This window comes from Ailuropoda melanoleuca, chromosome 1 (genome assembly GCF_002007445.2).
Source record: "Ailuropoda melanoleuca isolate Jingjing chromosome 1, ASM200744v2, whole genome shotgun sequence".
NCBI lineage: Eukaryota > Metazoa > Chordata > Mammalia > Carnivora > Ursidae > Ailuropoda > Ailuropoda melanoleuca.
In genome coordinates this window covers 204,866,613-204,885,717 of record NC_048218.1, presented here as the reverse complement: position 1 = coordinate 204,885,717, position 19,105 = coordinate 204,866,613, and the positions used below count along the sequence as shown (strand labels likewise).

The following is a 19,105-nucleotide window of genomic DNA, read 5'->3' as shown; positions in this document are numbered from 1 at the left end:
TTACATGCATTTTAGTGGTAGCTTAGGAAAAGTCCCACTCTGCCGTGTTCCATCCCTCTTGTTTACTTATGGGAAATGAAGCCCCAGACCAGTTGAATGCATTCCTTCCAGTCACGTGGGGGATCACAGGGTGTATTTTGAATGACAACATGCATATGCATTGGGCTCCTGTAGTCTGCTGATTGGCTCTGCAGAATTTATTAGAGATTCAAGGACTCACCCGAGCCTGAAATAATGCACTAATAACAGGTGCTCTAAGCCGGCTGATGAGATGTGGCATCTCACGCACTATGCCTGCTGTTTGGCTAAGGCTGAGAACCACTCCTAGAGGCATCCCATGTAAGGACAATAATGATGGCGATGAGAACTGGCCAGACAGGTTTCCCTGTGAGTCCAGCGCAAACCCAGTCTCTTGGCAGCAGCCAGGGGTGGGGTACCTGTCTGGACTGCTGGCTGCCCTGACTGATTCACTGGAACAATCCATCAGTCTGGGAGCACGCCGACCCCTCCTGACCTCCCTGAGTGGGAGGGTCAGGCCTGAGTCCCCTTTCAGAGGCCACTGACTTTTGTCACTCACCATCAAGGTGTGATGTGGCTATTTGATGCGGGATGTTCTAGTCAGTGCACAGGCCGCTGGGATTTGGGTGAAATTGCACACACACGCCCCCAGAGGTTCTCTCACCTTAGTGAATGACAGAGATCAGGCGATGAGTCAGGAGACTTTCCCCCTAAGGTAGGAGAAGAATTCTGAACACCTTACTCTCAGAATAGTGCACACTGGGGACAGCCGAAAAGTCACGGCATAGATGATCTGGGCTTAAAGAGAAGTGCGAGAACACCATGGAAACGGGCTCCGCCTTACCCTTGTTGCAGAATGTGCCATCGTAGGCCGTGTGCGAGCAGTCACAGGAGTAGCCGTGGTACTTCTCTAGACACTTGCCTCCGTTCTCACAGTTGGCCCCGTAGCTGGTGCAGTGGCCTGAGCACCCGGATTTGAACCCGGACGTGACTTTCGCTCTCTCCTCCAGGTCCAGCGTCACCCCGTTCATCCTCAGGGAGCGGATGCAGCCCAAGAAGCCCTGCTGGCCCCCAGCACCACCTGCGAACGACAGAAGGCACGGGGCTCAGTTTGTCACGCCTGGACCCGTGGTGGCAGGCGAGGGGGCCTCAGGGTGNACGGAGTCGACTCTGTTCGTCACGCCTGGACCCGTGGTGGCAGGCGAGGGGGCCTCAGGGTGCAGCCAGCACTCTCGCTTTCGAGCTGGCCCTGCTTAACAGAAAAGCTCGAAGCTTTTCCCCCTTTGGCCATCACATCTAATTAAAAGAGGCTGTCTTTGGAGAAGCCATACATTTGCTACCGAAATAAAAGGTTTGGAGAGCCACAAAAATTATATCTGCTGTTTTGGAAGTCTAATCTGGTTTCCTAAAGAAGTTTATAGAAATCTCTAGGTTGGGTTTTGTTGTNTTTTTTTGTTGTTGTTGTTCTTTAATCCCATGGCATTCACTTTCATAACATTATCTATTGTAAGAAATATAAAAAGGCAGAGAAACATGAATAAATATACATCGTTAATAAGTCAATTAGTTGGAAGGCATAAACCCATTTGAAATGTTACTGTACGTCCCGGTTCNGTTGTTGTTGTTGTTGTTGTTGTTGTTCTTTAATCCCATGGCATTCACTTTCATAGTATTATCTATTGAAAGAAATATAAAAAGGCAGAGAAACATGAATACATATACATCGTTAATAAGTCAATTAGTTGGAAGGCATAAACCCATTTGAAATGTTACTGTACGTCCCGGTTCCTGTCTTAGGAAATACTTTGCTTTGAAGTTCACATGAAGGGTTCCCGGTCGTCTTGTCCGGTGTGGGCAGAAGTTCGAATCGGTAATTTTACACAGAAGTCAGCCACACCACATGGATTACCAGGTCGGGTAGATTTTATTGCTTTTTGTCTAAATGCCATCACAAGACATGTAGCACAACGAGCAAGTTCTCTGTGGTTTTTCTAAGTTACAGAGTTAGACAGAGGTTCACAAGCATGAAAATATTAAAATATTCCTAACAAATTTCACAGAAAGATTCATTGGAGCATTATATCACAAGTGAATTTAATTATGTCTGTAATAACCTTGGTTATGATTTTTTTAAGCAGCTGGTACAGAGCGAGGAATTCTATATACATGTTTGCATGTTAGAGTAACAAACTTTTCTGGAAATTAAATGTGTAGTCATTACAATTATTAAAAGAAATATCTGCTGGGGATTTAGAAAAAAATACTGTTAATAAAAGTTTTTATGTTTTTACTGAGGGCTATGTAGTAGGTACCCCACTAAGCACCTTACTTCAGTGTTACTCACCTGATTCTCACAACAGCCTGGCGAGGCAGGCATCATCGTAATTACCCCCATTGTACAGATGAGGAAGCTGAGGCTTAGGGAAGCTCCGAGGTTAGCTCAAGGGGTCATGGCTCCAAAGTGGCAAAGTTGTGTTAGTTCTTATTTTCGAGTGTATGGCGTTAAACTCTGTCCTGTGTTGACCATTTAATACAAAAGGACTTCAGGGTCAGCCCCCATCGTTGTCCATGTTTCTGAGATAGAGGTTTGGATGTCTTTAAAAATGGAGCGGTCAATAGGATTGTCAGCTACTGGGGATGGATTCTGATCACTTATTTGGGGCCGTGGAGGAAAAGCACACAATGGAGCAGACTCATCAGACGGGGCTGGCAGATCAAAGGCTTTAGTCGCGAGGGGGATGCATTTGCTTCTGTGTGTAAGTCCTCAGCCGTGAAATGGCAAGTGACTCGCTCTGTTATCTTTATAAATCCCAGCCTTGCATTCTCTCGTGGAGTAGTACATAGGTTTGAATGATGATTCTCCAGGGATTAGTATTTATTATCAAATAAAATAATTGAATAGAGGATTAATTGAAGGAAGTCCAATGCCCTTTTGGATCAAAGCTATGGGATAGTAGCTGGCAGAAGCTGCTATTAAAAACCACCACTTTGAAGGATTTCCCATTCCGCAATCTGCTCGTCAGCTCAGCTTCATGCACCTCTGTGCTGAAGAGAATTTGGGCCTCTGCTATGATTTGGAAGAATTTCAATCCAGTAGTCACTCTTTGTGTGTTAAAATTTCAATTTGGCGTCTATCATTTTAGCACCTATGGCTTTTGCTCTTGCAATAAGGGCTTTCCAAAGGGCCTTTTGTGCAATAACCCCCCAGCCCTTCACATTCTTGTCATCAGTCAATTAAGACAATTATATCCTATCAAAATATGCTGAAATTTTTAAATCATTGTTTTTAGATATCTCCCGCTCGCTCCTTTTCCCTATTACAAATATAATAGTTTTTCACTGTGGAAATAAACACACACTGAAAATGAAAGAGAATCTCTAATGCTACGCAGATATAACTACTTTCACTTTCAGCAAACAGCATTTCCTACTTTTTAAAAAAAGATTTTATTTATTTATTTGACAGAGAGAGAGAGAGTACAAGCAGGGGGCGCAGCAGGCAGAGGGAAAGGGAGAAGCAGACTCACCACTGGGCAAGGAGCCCAATGACCTAGGGCTCCACCCCAGCACCCCAGGATCGTGACTTGAGCCAAAGGCGGACGTTTAACTGACGGAGCCACCCAGGTGCCCTGCTTTTTGTACTTTTATCTATGAACATATAAATGTGTAAAAAATAAAACAAAAGAAGAAATGGGATGACGATATACACACTGTTTTGAAATCTGCTTTTTGCACTCAATTTATCATAAAACGCTTTCCAAGCAATAAATGTACAACTAGAATATCTTGGTTAATATCTGCAAAACTTCCCGTTCTGTGAATGCTCTGTAACTTCCTTGCCATCCCATTACCATTGGGCCTTTAAGCTTAGTCCAATTTTCATTTTACAGGACAATCTAATAAATATCCTCGTAGAAAACCTTTGCCACTTGTTTAGTATTTCCTTAGAATGAAATCTTAGAAGTGCAATTGCTGGACAAAAAGCATATACATTTTTAAAGCATTTGAAATACATTTTCCTCTAAGAATCTGTCAATTTGTATTTCACTGGTAGGGTATGCGATTTCCACCTTCTCCACACCAATTCGAATACTAGGCAGAAACCCTTTGAATTTATAGGCTAGAGAGAAAAAAGAGTTTATTGTTTTAATTTGCATGGCTTCAAACACTGTGAATTGAATAATTTTTACGTTTTTCCCATTCTTAGTTTTTGTTTCTTCATGTGCTTTGCTTTTTTGGGGGGAATAGGAGAGGATATATTTCTTATTGAATGGTAACAATATTTTGGGCTTTAGCTCTTTGTTATACATTTCGCAATGATATCCTTCCAGTCTGTGTCTTTCACTTACACATGGTGTTTCTGTTTCTCTATGATTGTTTTTGTAGTCACATCCATCTTTCTTATTTCTATGATTTGTGCCTGTAGTATTAAGTTTATAAAGCCCAATCTAAAAATAATATAATAAACCTAACCCAAAATAATATCATTACTCAACTATATTTTCTTCTAGCACTTTTATGATTTCACTTCTCTTAACATTGTAAGCTTTAATCTATCTGGAATGTATTTTATTTTATTTTTTTAAGATTTTATTTATTTAGGAGAGAGAGAGAGTGCAGGCAATAGCAGGGGGAGGGGCAGAGGCAGAGGGAGAAGCAGACTCCCCGCTGAGCAGGCTGGACCCCAGGACCCTGAGATCATGAAACTGCTTAACTGACTGAGCCACCAGGTGTCCCTGGAATGTATTTTAATTTAAAAATAACTTATACTTAATGGGTCTCACTAATAGTTGAGAGTTTGAAGAAGAGATTTTTAAAAGACTAAGTAAATGTTTATAAGACAAAAAAACCTGAAGATTTTAAAAGGTCCAATTGGCAGAGCAAATAAATCGAGGTTAGATCATATTTTTATTATATCATGAAGGCAAACGGATATGTGTATGCACTTCATTATTTACGTATATCGGCCTCATTCCACAAGGGGATAGAGGGGGTAGATTTTTCTGGCTCTTTGATTCTTTCTGGTCTTGGTCTTCCTGAGGCTCTACACCTATCAGTCCTTCCTGCCTCTGGGTCTGTATATCTCTCCCTGTCAGCACTCGTGGCTGTTCGGGGTTAGTTGTGTGGCTTTCCTCAAGGCCCTTCATCTCCCTCAGCATCAGGTTTTCCTATCCATATAAAAGGGGTTTAAACTAGATTCTGTCTCCGGTTCCTTCCAGCTTTAAATTAGTCTGGTTCATGATGTACAACCTTTCCCTCTGTGCTTCTGTGTCTCCATCTCTGTATTTCAGTAAATTACTCTCAATTTCTCCTAAATCTACTTCTTTGCACAGTTGCCTGACCTCTCCCGTCCCCCCTCCTTCTGTTAATTGACCATAAAATATGACTGTGGTCTAGTTTTTAGTTGTTGCATTCATTAAATAAAGTTTTGTATTCCCTTTTCTTAATTTATAAAGCAGGCGAATGGCGTTTCATTTCTCTCTCTATAAAAGAAAACTAAATAAATTATGCTCTTTTCTTACTTAGATGGCCCCTGATTTATTAAATGGGTCAGTGAGCTGGAAAGTACTTTTACTGATTTAGTCGATGTGAAGAAAAATCTTTTGTCCTGAAAATGGTCATTATGTTATGCAAAAGATGTTAATGCGCTAGAACCGGTGATAATTACTTGAGCTCAACTTATGTGCTCTATAGAAGTCCTTGGTGACAAATGTCCTAAGTTTAAATTGTAGGTCTGCAAGCAAAAATGCTAGTTCACCTTTGTTAATTAAAAAATCAACACACTGTCATTGGAGAGAGCCCCCTGCCATGCAGGGCTTCACACACATTAGTCAGACCCATGAAAATTATCCAGGGTGAGATGTGGGTTTCATTTGTAAATCATTTTTCATGGGAAACGCTCTTCAAGTATTGCAATTAAAGATTAATTACGACAAGTCTGTATCTACCCATAATGAATAATACAACCACCAAATGCACAGAAGATTGGGGCAAAAGGATCAGGTATTACATTAAACAAAACAGGTGAAAATAATGATCTAGAGGACTCCTAAAACATACAGTGTCCTCAAACTCAGAGCTTACTCATTTTCTAAGGAGCTAAGTGGAATTCCAGGGCACCTTTGCCCAGAGAGACTGACCACTCATTCACCACAGAAAGGAATCACATCAAAACTTACACATGTGAAATCTAATGTATCCATTCAATAATTATTTCATGTCTGTTATGAGCCAGGCCTCGTCTAGATGTTTAGGAGGTTTTTAGAGAGTCTTCGCCTGTGTAGAGCTTATATTCTTGCAGAGGGGAAGGGAGAATTTAATAATGAACTCAATAAGCAGGTGAAGTCCATCCTGTGTTAGAAGGTAATATCCACTCTGAGAAGAAGTCAGGCGGGGTTAAGTGGGATCAGGAGTGGGAGTGGTGTGGGGGCGGTCATAGGATAGATCCCACTGAAAGGCTGACGGAAAGAGTATCCAAGATCATATCCCTGGGAAGAAGGCTTCAGGATAAAGAGGCAAGGAGGAGCTGCAGGCAGGTGGGGGAGGCAGATGGGGGAGGCGGGAGGAGTTAAGAGGGGAAGTTGCTGCAGGGTGCTCAGAAACGCAAAGCCACTGACCTGTTCAAGTGTGCCAGGTGCTGGGAAAGGCAGGGCTAAGGCAGAGGAGAGTGCAAATGTCCTAACAGTACACTATGGTGCTAGGCGCAGCGTGACCCACGAGAGGCCGCGAACAGGGGTGAGGAGAGCATGGGCGGTGGTCACAACGATCTACTTCTGTATATTGGCTTTGCTGCTCACTGCCTGCTTGATCTTCCCAGCTTCCCTCAAGCCTCAGTCTCCTTGTGTGTGAAATTAGCACAACAATATGACCTTGTAATAGGTGATAATACATCTCTTTGCGGTAATGCTCAGTTAACCCGTCATTATTACTATTAGTTGTTATCCACAAAATTCTACAGAAGTACAGACTTGGAATAAATTAAATACGGCTGTGTATACTCGTGTCCCGGAGGTATCATAAGTGTTACGGAACGCATGTGTTGCCCCCAAATTCCCACGTTGAAGACTAACCCCCCCCTTATATATAGCGTGACTACATATAAGGACTTTAAAGTAACTGAGGTTAAACGAAGTCATGAGGGTGGGCTCTAATGTAATAGGACTTGTGTTCTTCATAAGAAGAGGAAGAGACCCCAGGGATGTGTGCACACAGAAAAACGGCCGTGTGAGCTCACAGCAAGAAGCAGCAGTCTACAAGGCTAGGAGCGTGGCCTCAGGAGAAACCAACCCTGGCATCTTGATCATGGACTTCTGGCTTCCAGGACTGTGCAAAGTAGACTTCCCTTGGTGGTATTTTGTTATGGCAGCCTGAGCAGGCTAATATAGTGAGTGAAGGGTTGACATCGAGCGTGGGCTGGTCCGGGCCTCCCTGAGACCATGCCCTTTTAATTGCATTATTTTCCTGGAAGGCATGGGATTAGGATAGGTGTTTTCTCTTTCTCGTCTGCTGTGTGGGACCGTATCAGGATTTGGGGAGCTATGAGCTGGCATGAAAGCTCTAAGCCTCTGATGGTATAAAAGACTGGTGGGAAAGAGAACTGTGACTCATCTGTGTCCAGGTGACCCACCCAGACCATTCCTGGCCTGTGCAGGTGAGCGGGCAAACACAACGATTTTTCAGTAGTGGAGGGAGTTTAAAGGGTGTTGGATCACATTATTCAGTGCAGCTGAATGACTGACAAGTACTGATCAGGGATGCCTATGTCAGCTAGGTATTGCAGGGCATATATGAAAAAGCTTTTACATACTCAGAGAGTTGGGGTTTGGAGAATTGCTTTCTCAGATAATGCTCATGAGTGCTCATTCATAACTTCATTCAATAGAATAGATTTTTTTAAAAGTTCATTATCACTGCATGGATTTTCTTACGTCCTCAGAGCAAAGGACATGCAGAATCTGTGAGTCCAAACTACTTAAACTAGAAGTAGACTTCAAAATAGAGGCTGAGGGGTACTGGGTTTCTGATAGCACAGAACACTCCTATGCATCTCAGTGTGAATTGCTCTGGGATGGGCATGACGTTAGGAGGTCTGAATTCATTCTGGATGCCATGGTGGCAGGGCAAGCATAATCAATTACTAGCTATTTCAAAAGCTAGTATTAATTGAATCCTAGCTGTTACCAGGGATTGTTCCAAACTTTACATGTTCTAACTCTCAGAGATAATTATTATATTATCTTCCCTTTACAGGTGAAGAAACAGACCAAGAGAGTGGATTTGCCCAGTTTCCCACAGCCAAGAAGTGGCCATTGGCCATAATTACCTCCTAGGCTATCGGGCTATTAAGCCTGCACTCTCACTATAGCTGCCATCTTGATTTTTGGGGATTGCATCACTGAGACTCTTCTCTGACATATAATATGTTTCTAGGCATTGCTGTACTTAAAATGGAAAATGCTGACAGAATGATTAATATCTGAGCTAAGTCATTCACCACTTGGCAGAATCCTGTCCCTGAAGCCACAAGGATGGCTGTTCAGAGCCAGGAATACAGATGCTCAAACCGATCTCGAGGTCAACAGAGAGGAGACACTTCTCTGATGCCATTACTGAAATGATATTTTTTTCCTTGGTGCAAAAGCTTAACTGCAACTTTACCATCCAAAGCAGTTACGGGCCTTAGCCCTGGATGGTGGGTGGTACGTCATCCCCTACACCTGGTGAGAGGGTGCTATTTCAGAGGTGGCTCTCCGAGGGGAGTCTCATGGTTCCCCAAAAAGTGGGGACAGAGAATACAGTGCTAAACCACCACATCCCAGCCAGATCCAAACCTTAAAGTACAAAGAGTCACTTCAGCAGGTTTTACTGCAAACACAAATTTCAAATCAGCTGGGAACTCTGTGTAAATATTTCTTTTACAAATATCTGTATGTTATTGTTCTTATTATGTGTCCCACTGATATCTACTGTTCATCTTTGGAGCAAAATAAGCATCTTCTTTCTGTTGATTTTAATGTATCCTACGTTCTCTCTCTCTCTGACACACACACATGCCACATGAGACCGGGAACCTGACCCAGGCTGATTCACCTCTCTCTCAGTCTTCGTTATCTGGCTTCAAGTCTTTATTATACAACAAACTGATCCAGTCTCCTTCATCCAGAGTCAAGAACCCCAGTGCTGCCTCCACCTGTCACCTCGTTCTCCCATCCTCAGNGCAAAAGCTTAACTGCAACTTTACCATCCAAAGCAGTTACGGGCCTTAGCCCTGGATGGTGGGTGGTACGTCATCCCCTACACCTGGTGAGAGGGTGCTATTTCAGAGGTGGCTCTCCGAGGGGAGTCTCATGGTTCCCCAAAAAGTGGGGACAGAGAATACAGTGCTAAACCACCACATCCCAGCCAGATCCAAACCTTAAAGTACAAAGAGTCACTTCAGCAGGTTTTACTGCAAACACATTTCAAATCAGCTGGGAACTCTGTGTAAATATTTCTTTTACAAATATCTGTATGTTATTGTTCTTATTATGTGTCCCACTGGTATCTACTGTTCATCTTTGGAGCAAAATAAGCATCTTCTTTCTGTTGATTTTAATGTATCCTACGTTCTCTCTCTCTCTGACACACACACACGCCACATGAGACCGGGAACCTGACCCAGGCTGATTCACCTCTTTCTCAGTCTTCGTTATCTGGCTTCAAGTCTTTATTATACAACAAACTGATCCAGTCTCCTTCATCCAGAGTCAAGAACCCCAGTGCTGCCTCCACCTGTCACCTCGTTCTCCCATCCTCAGACTACAGATTCAAACAAGCCTTTGCAGCTGTCAGTCCCAGGTCAAGGATGGATTATGGGTCTGGGAGGGATTGGCATGGCTCCGAGCAACCCCGCCTTGCAGAATGTATGAGCGTTCCAAGACACGAGGGTGGAGGAAAAGAAGAGGAGCCTGGCGATGGAGAGGAGGGATGGAGAGGAGCTAGCAGGGAGGCTGAGAATAGAACAGGGTGTGTTTTGAGGTCAGGCTTGCAAGGAGGGCATAGTTATGAATGTTAAATAATACCGGGAGGTCCAGGAAAGCAGGAAAACAGTGAAAGGCTATATGATCTGATTATTTGGAGATGGACTGTTGGTGTAGCAGTGAGGGAATGGGGAGGGGGAGAACAGCTTTAGCGGGTAAAGATACACCGCTGGTTGAAGAATCGGTTACAGCACAAGCTGGCTGCCCCTGCCTGGCTGGGAGGGAGGCGTTTCGAAGTTGTGTGTGGGGACGTGAGAGACACGTGGAGGTGGGAACAGGAAGGGGTTGAGGCAGGTGGGAACTAGCTGTTCCACAGCCGAGATGAGAGTTTTCTCCTCACCATTAACTGCCCTTGAGGAGCACAGCCCAGGGCCCGAGCGTCAGCTTCTCCCCTCAGCAGACAACACGGGAGAGTGCATCTTGTAATCTCAAGGGAATGAACAGGAGCCTGTATGGAAAAGTGGCAAGGCCTCTGAGGAAAGCCAACACGACAAACGAAGGACTCCTGTGTCAGGAGGGGCGGAACTGCGGGGAGCAGGCACACGGGACCCAAGATAATCGGCATCTTCGTTATTGGGCAGACATGAAACTGCAGCAAGATAAGCATAATGATTCCTCCGTGACACTGGAAACACGGGGTGGTGACAAACTCTCATGAAGAAGAACTGGTGGGAGAGGTTGAGAATTAAAAAACTGTAATTGTTGAAATAAAGATTTCCAAGGACGGATTGAACAGACCAGAGAGAGCAGAAGAACATTTTAGGGAGTTGAAATACTGGGTCAATAAACCCTCCCCAGAGGCAACAGGAAAGGCTAAAGGGGTTAAAAGAATGAAGGAAAAGTTAAGAACTAAAGTTAATAATTTCATAAGAAGAGAGTAACTCTGGGGAAGGAACGTTTGAAGAAATAATGACTCAGAATATTCTAGAATGAATATTAGCCTTCAGAATGAAGAGCCTCCTAAAATAGTGAACAGAGTAGATAAGAAAACCCCCATACCCATACCTATAGCTGTGGTCCTTAATCTAGGCCCCAAACCTCAGGCGTTCATCTACAGGAGTCCGGAGGCTGGAGAATGGGATGCGAAACACCCTCCATGTTCAAAATTTTCACTAGCCTCTAAATGAAATTTAGCATTTTCTTCAATCAGGACTGCAGGGAAAATCACAGCAGGATTAGCAATATCTGTGTCACTGCTGCTGATAGAAAATCATAGATATATTCCTATTACGTTACAGATTTTTTGAAATATCATTTATGGTCATGATGAAGTTGAACTTAAGGTAGTTATCAGATCTGATGCTAGCTAGGTCTTGTTATTTATAGCATTTGTATCACTCTATTATCACTAATTTGCTGTTTTAAATGTTTGATAACTTAATTGCAATATATTTGGTTTCTTTTGTAATTTGTTATTTTATGTTATTCATATAAAACATCATTCTGAGAAGAGGGACACAGGCTTTAACAGACTGGCCCCCAAAAGGCTAGGAGTGCTACATTACAGGTAAGAAACACTAGAGAAGAAAGAGGAGTTCAGTAATATGGATGTAACTCACATCTAACTTCTCAGTAGCCACATCGCCGATAAAAGACAGTATCTTCAGGGCGCTGATTTAAACACAGCGACCAGTGAAGATATTTGTAAGCACGTGAGTCTTGGAAGGATCCACCTATGCAGTTTTTCTTAGACAAAACTGCCCTCGACTAAAAAGGGAAATGAATCCAAGAGGTAGTAAGATTTGGGAAATAAGAGTAGGTGAAGAGAAAAACTTAGTAAATGCAATTAAAATAAGTATGCTGATAAGATTCCGCAATTAAAACTATAAATGCTATCACCACCCAGGCAGTAAGGTGGGGAAGGAGGTCAGAGTGTTCTTGGTCTTTTGTCTCATTCACAACAGAGATACTGATTTGTTTTTGTGGATGATAGAGAAAAAAAGCGTAAGTCTGAGTCTTAATAAGTTAGGAATGGCTGCCAGAGGAACAGAAGTACAATGTATAACTTTCAAATCAGTAGAGTAATGTTCAGTTCAATCAATGTAAAGTAGATGGGGGGGTGAGCGGGCGGGCAAACAAGTAAACGAAACACAGTAGATGGAAAATGTAGGTAGGTTGGCAGAAGTCGTCCCTGAAATACCCCTCGCTACAATAAATGAAGAAAAAGACAGAGATTCTCAAATTAAATTTTTACGAGATTCAGCATTAGGATATCTGAGATACTTTTAAATAAAAGGGTACAAACACCTGTACAAAACACCAGGAAAATACCGCGTTTACTAAGTTTTTCTCTTTACCTACTCTCATTTCCCATATATATATTTATATAAATTATGACAGTGGGGACACTGCAGTAATTTGAAGAGCAGAGATAAAGCTGTGGGATGGAAAACATCATAAGGAATAAAGATACAATATATCGAAAAGGTCATGGACACATTTAACTAGTCAAATGGCCTCAAATTATACAGAGCTACCAATGATAGATTATTGACAGAAATAGAGAATTCAATCAATAAAGCTTGAAGTTTACACTCAGAAACTGATCAGATAAGCGGTACTTGCTGAAATTACGTATATACCCCTAGGATTCAGTAATTCTCCTGGACGCACACACACACACACACACGCACACACACACAGAAGGAACCCTCCAACAACAGGGAGCCGTGCATAAACATTCACGGAATGGTTGTGGTAGCAGAGTTCGGGGAATTCAGGTATCCATCTTTAGGTGATGGAATAAATAAAGCGTCGGTGCACACGTAATGGAACACTATATACCCAGTATTCACAGAGCTATACAAATGCATCTTAAAAACATAAGGCTGAGTGAAAGAGCAAGAAACAGATGAGATTTGTAGTACAATACCATTTATATAAATTATGACATGCGAAAGGCAATACTATGAAGTTTCCAGAACATACATATATTTTGAACAGATATATAGAGAGTGGGGCTGGGAGGCCATACATAAAATACACTTGAGTGGGTGCCAGTGATGGGGAGAGAATGGAGTTGAGAATCGGCAAGAAAGATGAAACATAAGAAAGTGAAATTAATATGACCAAGTAACACTGCCAGGATGTGACAATGGGACCAGGAAGTGAAGGGTGGGCCCCGTGCAATCCTTCCTGGCGGGACCTGGACAGCAGGGCCGGCCGACGGAGGAAGGGAGGGGAGAATGAGGCATTTATGGGGCAACTGTGCTCGCTTAGGCTAGTGAACTGGGGTGTTGTCTTGTGTCCTCAGGGAATCGCCGGGGGTGGGGCGTGGTGGGGCTGCGAGTGCCCATCCCTTCCCCAATATTCGTGACATGATACTAATTTCTTTTATTACAATCTTTTTCCGTGTGACAGTTGCCATTTATTCTCATCAAAAACGTATATGTGAAATTGTAAATCTGTTGGAAAAAATCTTCCACTGATGGCAAAGCTGGTGCCTTTCCATTAAACCAGACTGCACCGGTGGTCATGAGAACATTGGGATTTGAAGACCACCGAGTCCCTGAGGAGGCACGTGAGCTACTGCATACAGAAGGTGAACAATAAGATTGGCTCTTTTCTTAGGTCCAGAATCTCTCTAAAATCGTCCACACGCGTGACCTCTGCCTGAGGAAAGTGGCTCAGCACCTGGAAATAGGCCGTTAACCAGCTACCTTGTGAAGTTCCAGAAGAAGTTAAGAGTACACTGTCCATCTGTTTATGGTGGGAGTGTAAGAAAACGAGGTAAAAATAGTGGCGATCACAACTTACTTAATATGTTAAAACTCAAACTGTAAGATTGAGAGCTGGGATTGTAAAAGCTAATAAGATTTGCCCACTAAAGGGTCAGGGTAGGAAAACATAGGGTGGCTACTAGTGGGTGACTTCACCTGTGGTGTGGTGGGGCGGAAGCAATGCTACTGAGAGGAGCAGAAACTCAGACGCGGCCTCCAGGCGGAGCTGGTGGAAGGTGGTGGTATTAAGACAAGCATAAGTGTCGGTGACCCTCACAGTGAGCCACTGTGAGGGCCCGTGAGCAGCTTCTGTGCTCTGTTTGCCCTTTTGCTCTGGAGATAGTTGACTGATTTCATCTAGTGATATTTATACAAGATCTTACCTAGCAAATCATTTTATTTCATTATTTTTACCAATGACTGTGGTTTCCAACCACAGCAAATGACTTATCGCTGTCTGGGGAGAACCAGGGGACCAGTTATAAGGGTTGAGGGAGAAGCTCTTTGCATCGGGGTCCTAGCTAGCATCTCAGCTACTGCCAGACAGGCAAGGCCTCAACTGGAAAGGAGACTGAAAGCTATATTTAGGGCCTACACTGCTCTGAGATGCCATCTTTCATAACATTCTGAGACTCTGTCTCCTCTTTTTTTTTGGCTTCTGTCATGCTTGGTACCCAGTGAAAAAAGGTATTTCCAAAGATGGCGATATGACTATTAACTCGGAGAAGTAACAAACACTATAGCATTCACTTGCTCAGTTCACTATATACTCAGCAAATATTCATTGGGCACCCACTGCACCATTATTCTAGGTCTCTGTCATCATGTAGCCTATCTTCTAGGGGAAGGACGCAAAAAGAAATGAAAATATCACAAGTTCTAAGGAGAATGTAAAATGGGAAGTGACTGGTTACGTCAGGTTGAGTGGTCAGAGAAAGCCTCCCTGAGAAGGCAGCGGAGGCTGAGGCATGAGGCACAAGAAGGAGATGGCCTCTTCAGTGTCTTCGGAGGTATTTCAGGCAGAGGCAACAGCCAGGGCAAGCGCTCTAGAGCAGGAATAAGCCTAGCGTGTCCGCGGCACATGCCAAACAGTGGAGACCAGCTAGGAGACTTGCTGCAATAGTGCAAGCAAGAAACCACTGTGGCTTTGACTCGGGAAGGACTCGCAGTAATGGAGAGCAGTGGACCCACCTCGGGCACAGTCTGGAGGTAGAGTCATAAGACCTACTACTGATGGGCAGTGATGAGGGAAAGAGAAGAATCGAGGGTAGTTTCAAATTGTGGGCTCAAGCAAAAATGGGGAGGTGGTGATGTCATTTCCTGAGTTGGGAAGGTTGATGGAAGAACAGGTTTGGGGTAGGCATCAAGAGCCTGCCATGTTTTCTCTGAGATGCCCATTAGACATCCAAGCTGAGATGCTAAGTAGACAGTTGGATAAATGGATGCAGAATTCCTGAGAGAAGTGAAGCCTGGAGATTTCGATTTAAGAGTCATTGGTCCATAGATAGTATCGGATGTGACTGGACTGGATAAGATCACCTGGGGAGATGGATGGATGGAGAAGAGAGGAAGGTTCTATGATGCTTCAACATCTAGTGGTCACGGAGAGGAAGAGAACTCACAGGAGAGACTAAGTCACGGCAAGCAAAAGGTGGGAGGAAAAGCGGGTGAGTACACTGCCACGGAACCCAAAAGAAGAATGTATCTCATGAAGGATGGTGGGTGAGTGCTGCTGGTGAAATCGTGCCCCGTAGAGTTAACGAAGTTGAAATCCTAGACTCAAGGTCAGCCAAAGCCTTGCTTTCCTTACTTGAGATAATGAGCCTAAGACCCCATCTCGTTTATACTGGCTATTCGAGCATGTCCATAGCTCCTTCTGTTTGTCCTGAGATAAGCTCCTGACTTTGTTAGAGTTGGCACTCACTTAGGTTCTAACAGGACACCTGGAGGCCAGCTGTGGGAGAAGTCAGAGGCCTGTCCTGGCAGCACCTCCACAAGAAGCCAGATCAAACCAGGCAGGTCGAAGATGGTGGGTGCCATGACCAGAAACCCCTGGCCAAATCAGGAAGAAAAGGCACAGAATCGCTTCCAAGAAATCCCCGCCCCAAGGAATGAATATTCCACTCCCTAGTTAACTAATGTCAATAAAAGATAGAAACCCAGGGAGCCCAGCTCGGTCCTTGGAGCTCACTCACACGTGCTTACATCTTGGTAGCGTATTTCACTTCATTAAATTTTCCCACTTGTGTTGCTGGTCCACTGTGTTGGGTGTCCTTGAATTCCTTCTCATGACAAGACCATGAGTCTTTGGCGACATCTTTGGGATAGGCTGGGGCAAGGCCTCAGGGCTTGGGGTCTCCCCAGTTCACCAGGCAACAGGGCCAGGGGATGAATTTTGCCTCATTCTGATGTTAAGTCTCCACCCCATGCTGAACATGGGATGCATGTTACATGTATGTTGCTCAGTGCACATGCCCTGTCTTTCCTCATGAATAGTCCTAAATTGCCCTGTCCTTTCCATCAATGTGTGGTAATCTCAACCCCTCCGATTATAAAAATGTGTTGCCTCCCCCTTTGGGGAGCTGGATTTGAGGCTTGTCTCCTCATATCTCCTCATTTGGCTGCCTCTTGAAGAAACTCTTTCCTTGCGGCCAACTTGATGCCTCTGGTTGGCTTTGCTTTGGATCGGAGAGATGGACTTGGGATCAGTTACACTGGCAGATCACGGACAGAAGATCAGAATTCTAGATGTTTTCTAGACATCCGTGGGTTCTAGAGAGATCTGTATTGCCTTTAACAACCCTTGCAAAGGGTTTACCAAAGTAAGTAAAAAAGAAAAAACAGCTAATTTTTGTATCACGAAGATGCTCAGGTTAGGGCGGCTCATTCCCCACCAAGACTGCTTCTGCTTGTCTTCCTAACCCAAAAGCTTCGTGTCTGTGTCTGCCTGTGGTCTTCTGCCGGCCTTGATCTTTTGCATTTTGACTTGGTAACGCACAGAATACTTGCCAGGGCCAACTCAGGCTGCGCCTGACCTCCTAGTCTCCTACTCTAGACTCCATAACTGAGAGCAGTGTTTCCTCACGGGCGCCCTGCTGCCATCTGGGGTGCACGCACAAGTCTTTGCTGGGATGCATTCCCCTGTGCACCGTGGGAATTCTGCCTGCAGCCTGTCTCTGGACGTAGCAACTCTAGAGCCTCCACACCTTTCCAGATACCTGGTGGGCCCCATCATCACCCCAGATGAGTACGGGGGCATAGACTGAGGAAGACAGCTGCAAGGTTCCCCTCAGCTTGACTCAACACAGGACAGGTTTCTTCCTGACCCTGGACCTTTGACTTCCCTCTTCTTAAAACATTTACTTGAGAAAACGTGTAATTGTAAATTCTTTGTCTTCCCCTTTGAGATGTAAATCTTTTCACAAGAATCTTTTTGCCACTTTTACAACGCAGGAAGGTCTTTCTGGGAACCCAGGAGTCATCTCATTGAAATGTAAACGCCAAGGGAGCTACTGCCTTTATCTCTCAGTTTCTGAGGGACTGTGGGCCCCCCCACTCCAAGCTGTAAAACGGCCTCCTGCCATGAAGATAGGAGACAGTGTGCTTTTTCTTTTGGTAAAGTTGTTAGCAAACACAGAAGGCCTACGATCTCTCCTACCCTAGCTCTGAAAAACATGCCTAATGTATTTCACCACAATTAAAAAACAACACACAAAAAACACCCGTCTTCCACTGTTCCAGTGCAGTTGAGCTCCAACTGAGCTGTGGCCTGTCTCCCCTTTGCGGTAACCTCCAGTGACAACTTCCTTGCCTGTTTAAGGAGGGTGTCATTTTTGCTTTGACAAGATGAACTGTTCGGAGCTGGGTCTCTGGAATCAGGCTGGGAGGGATCCAGCCCCGGCTCTGTCTCTTACCAGCTGCACGACTTCGGGCTGTTAACCGACCTTTAACTTTAGTTTTAGTTTCTTCCCTGTGACAATAAGGCAGGAACTAGTAACAGTATTTACTTTACAAGAGGTGAATAAAGCGTGTGGCGCACTTGACCTTGAAGTGTGGCCCAGGACGTGTCAGCCAGCACTCACATCGATGCTACCGAGGCAGGCTTGGCTTGCAGGAAACGGGAACAAGCAACATATTTTCTCTGTTTTAACTCCTGCTATTTGGACCATATATTTTTTATTCTAAACTTTGTGGATACTAAAAAGAACCATTCTATTCATACACAGATTTGGGGGCACTTTCTGCCTGGAATTCCAGTTTTCTCCCTTGCAGACCACAAAAGTTGATTTTCGCTTTGCTCTCTCAATGACACTGCGTTTCAGATGGCACTGGAATGGTGCGCACACGATTCTGGGATACAGAGGGGGTGAGGAACAGGTGACCGAACAAGCTATATCATGGAGTTTGGGGAAGTTGGGCTGTTTTACGGGGCCACCAGCGATGCGTAGCTCAGACAGTGGTCATCGTGCTCTGATCTCATTCACTTCTAAATCCATTTAAGAAACCTCGACTCGTCCGTGAACTCAAGTGCCAGCTCAGGAGGTGTCTTCTGACAGACAAAGTGCTGGACGAAGAGGAGGCTGCAGGCTCCGCTGCTCCCGTTTGCTGAGTCCTCAGGACAGTGCTCCTGCTTCTTGTGTCACCAGCCAGCCAGGCAGCCTGCAGAGCACAGAAGATCCAGAAGGAACGAGCAAGGGTTTTTAGCTCCTTTTGGGCTACATCTTTAACCTCCAGAGAGATTTCAGAAGAGGTCAGAGTCTCGTGAGTTGAGCCTGGACATTTGTCATTAGTTAGGGTTCTCAAGGAGCCACTTCTGAGACTGAATCTTCCCAAATCTTCCGAAGCAGCCTCCTGCTCTCCCAAACTCTGACCTCCTCCTTACACGACTGCCAAGCACAGTTTCACGCTCTGGCCGGTGTCTGGCTTGCTGCAAACCCACTCCTCCACCAGCCACCTGCCTTGAATAGCCTGCCTGGCTCTCCACGATGGCTTACCCTCGCCAGCTCCCTGACCATGCTCTGGGCTGGCCGCCGGCCGCAGGCTGCCAGCCCGGCAGCCACCCTGCCCCCTCCTAGCCCTGACACTGCCGCTGCAGCTGCCACGGCTCCCAGCTCCCCGGATGTCTCTGTGCCAAAGAGGACTCTGGCTCAGTCCAGCCTGGCATTGCTCATGCCTAGATAATGACCTTGAACATGTTTGCTATTCTCCGCCTCCTAAGAAAAATATGGCCCTTTGGCTGCCATGGAGGATGGAGGTCTGAGCACCTGGGCTGGTCGAAGCTACAGATCACCATGTGGTTTAAGTGTCTCTGCTGGGCCATCCCAGAAGCTCATCATATGCTAGTTGCTC

The 19,105-nt window shown here is 44.7% G+C and overlaps 1 protein-coding gene across 1 annotated transcript in view; it reads right to left on the bottom strand.

Moving 5' to 3' along the window:
* CNTNAP2 (contactin associated protein 2) overlaps positions 1–19,105 on the bottom strand; it is a 1,777,718-nt gene that overhangs the window by 213,519 nt on the left and 1,545,094 nt on the right. The window contains exon 20 of the mRNA XM_034648877.1: positions 863–1,099. Coding sequence (XP_034504768.1) covers positions 863–1,099 — 237 coding nt within the window. The remainder of the gene's footprint in view (positions 1–862; positions 1,100–19,105) is intronic.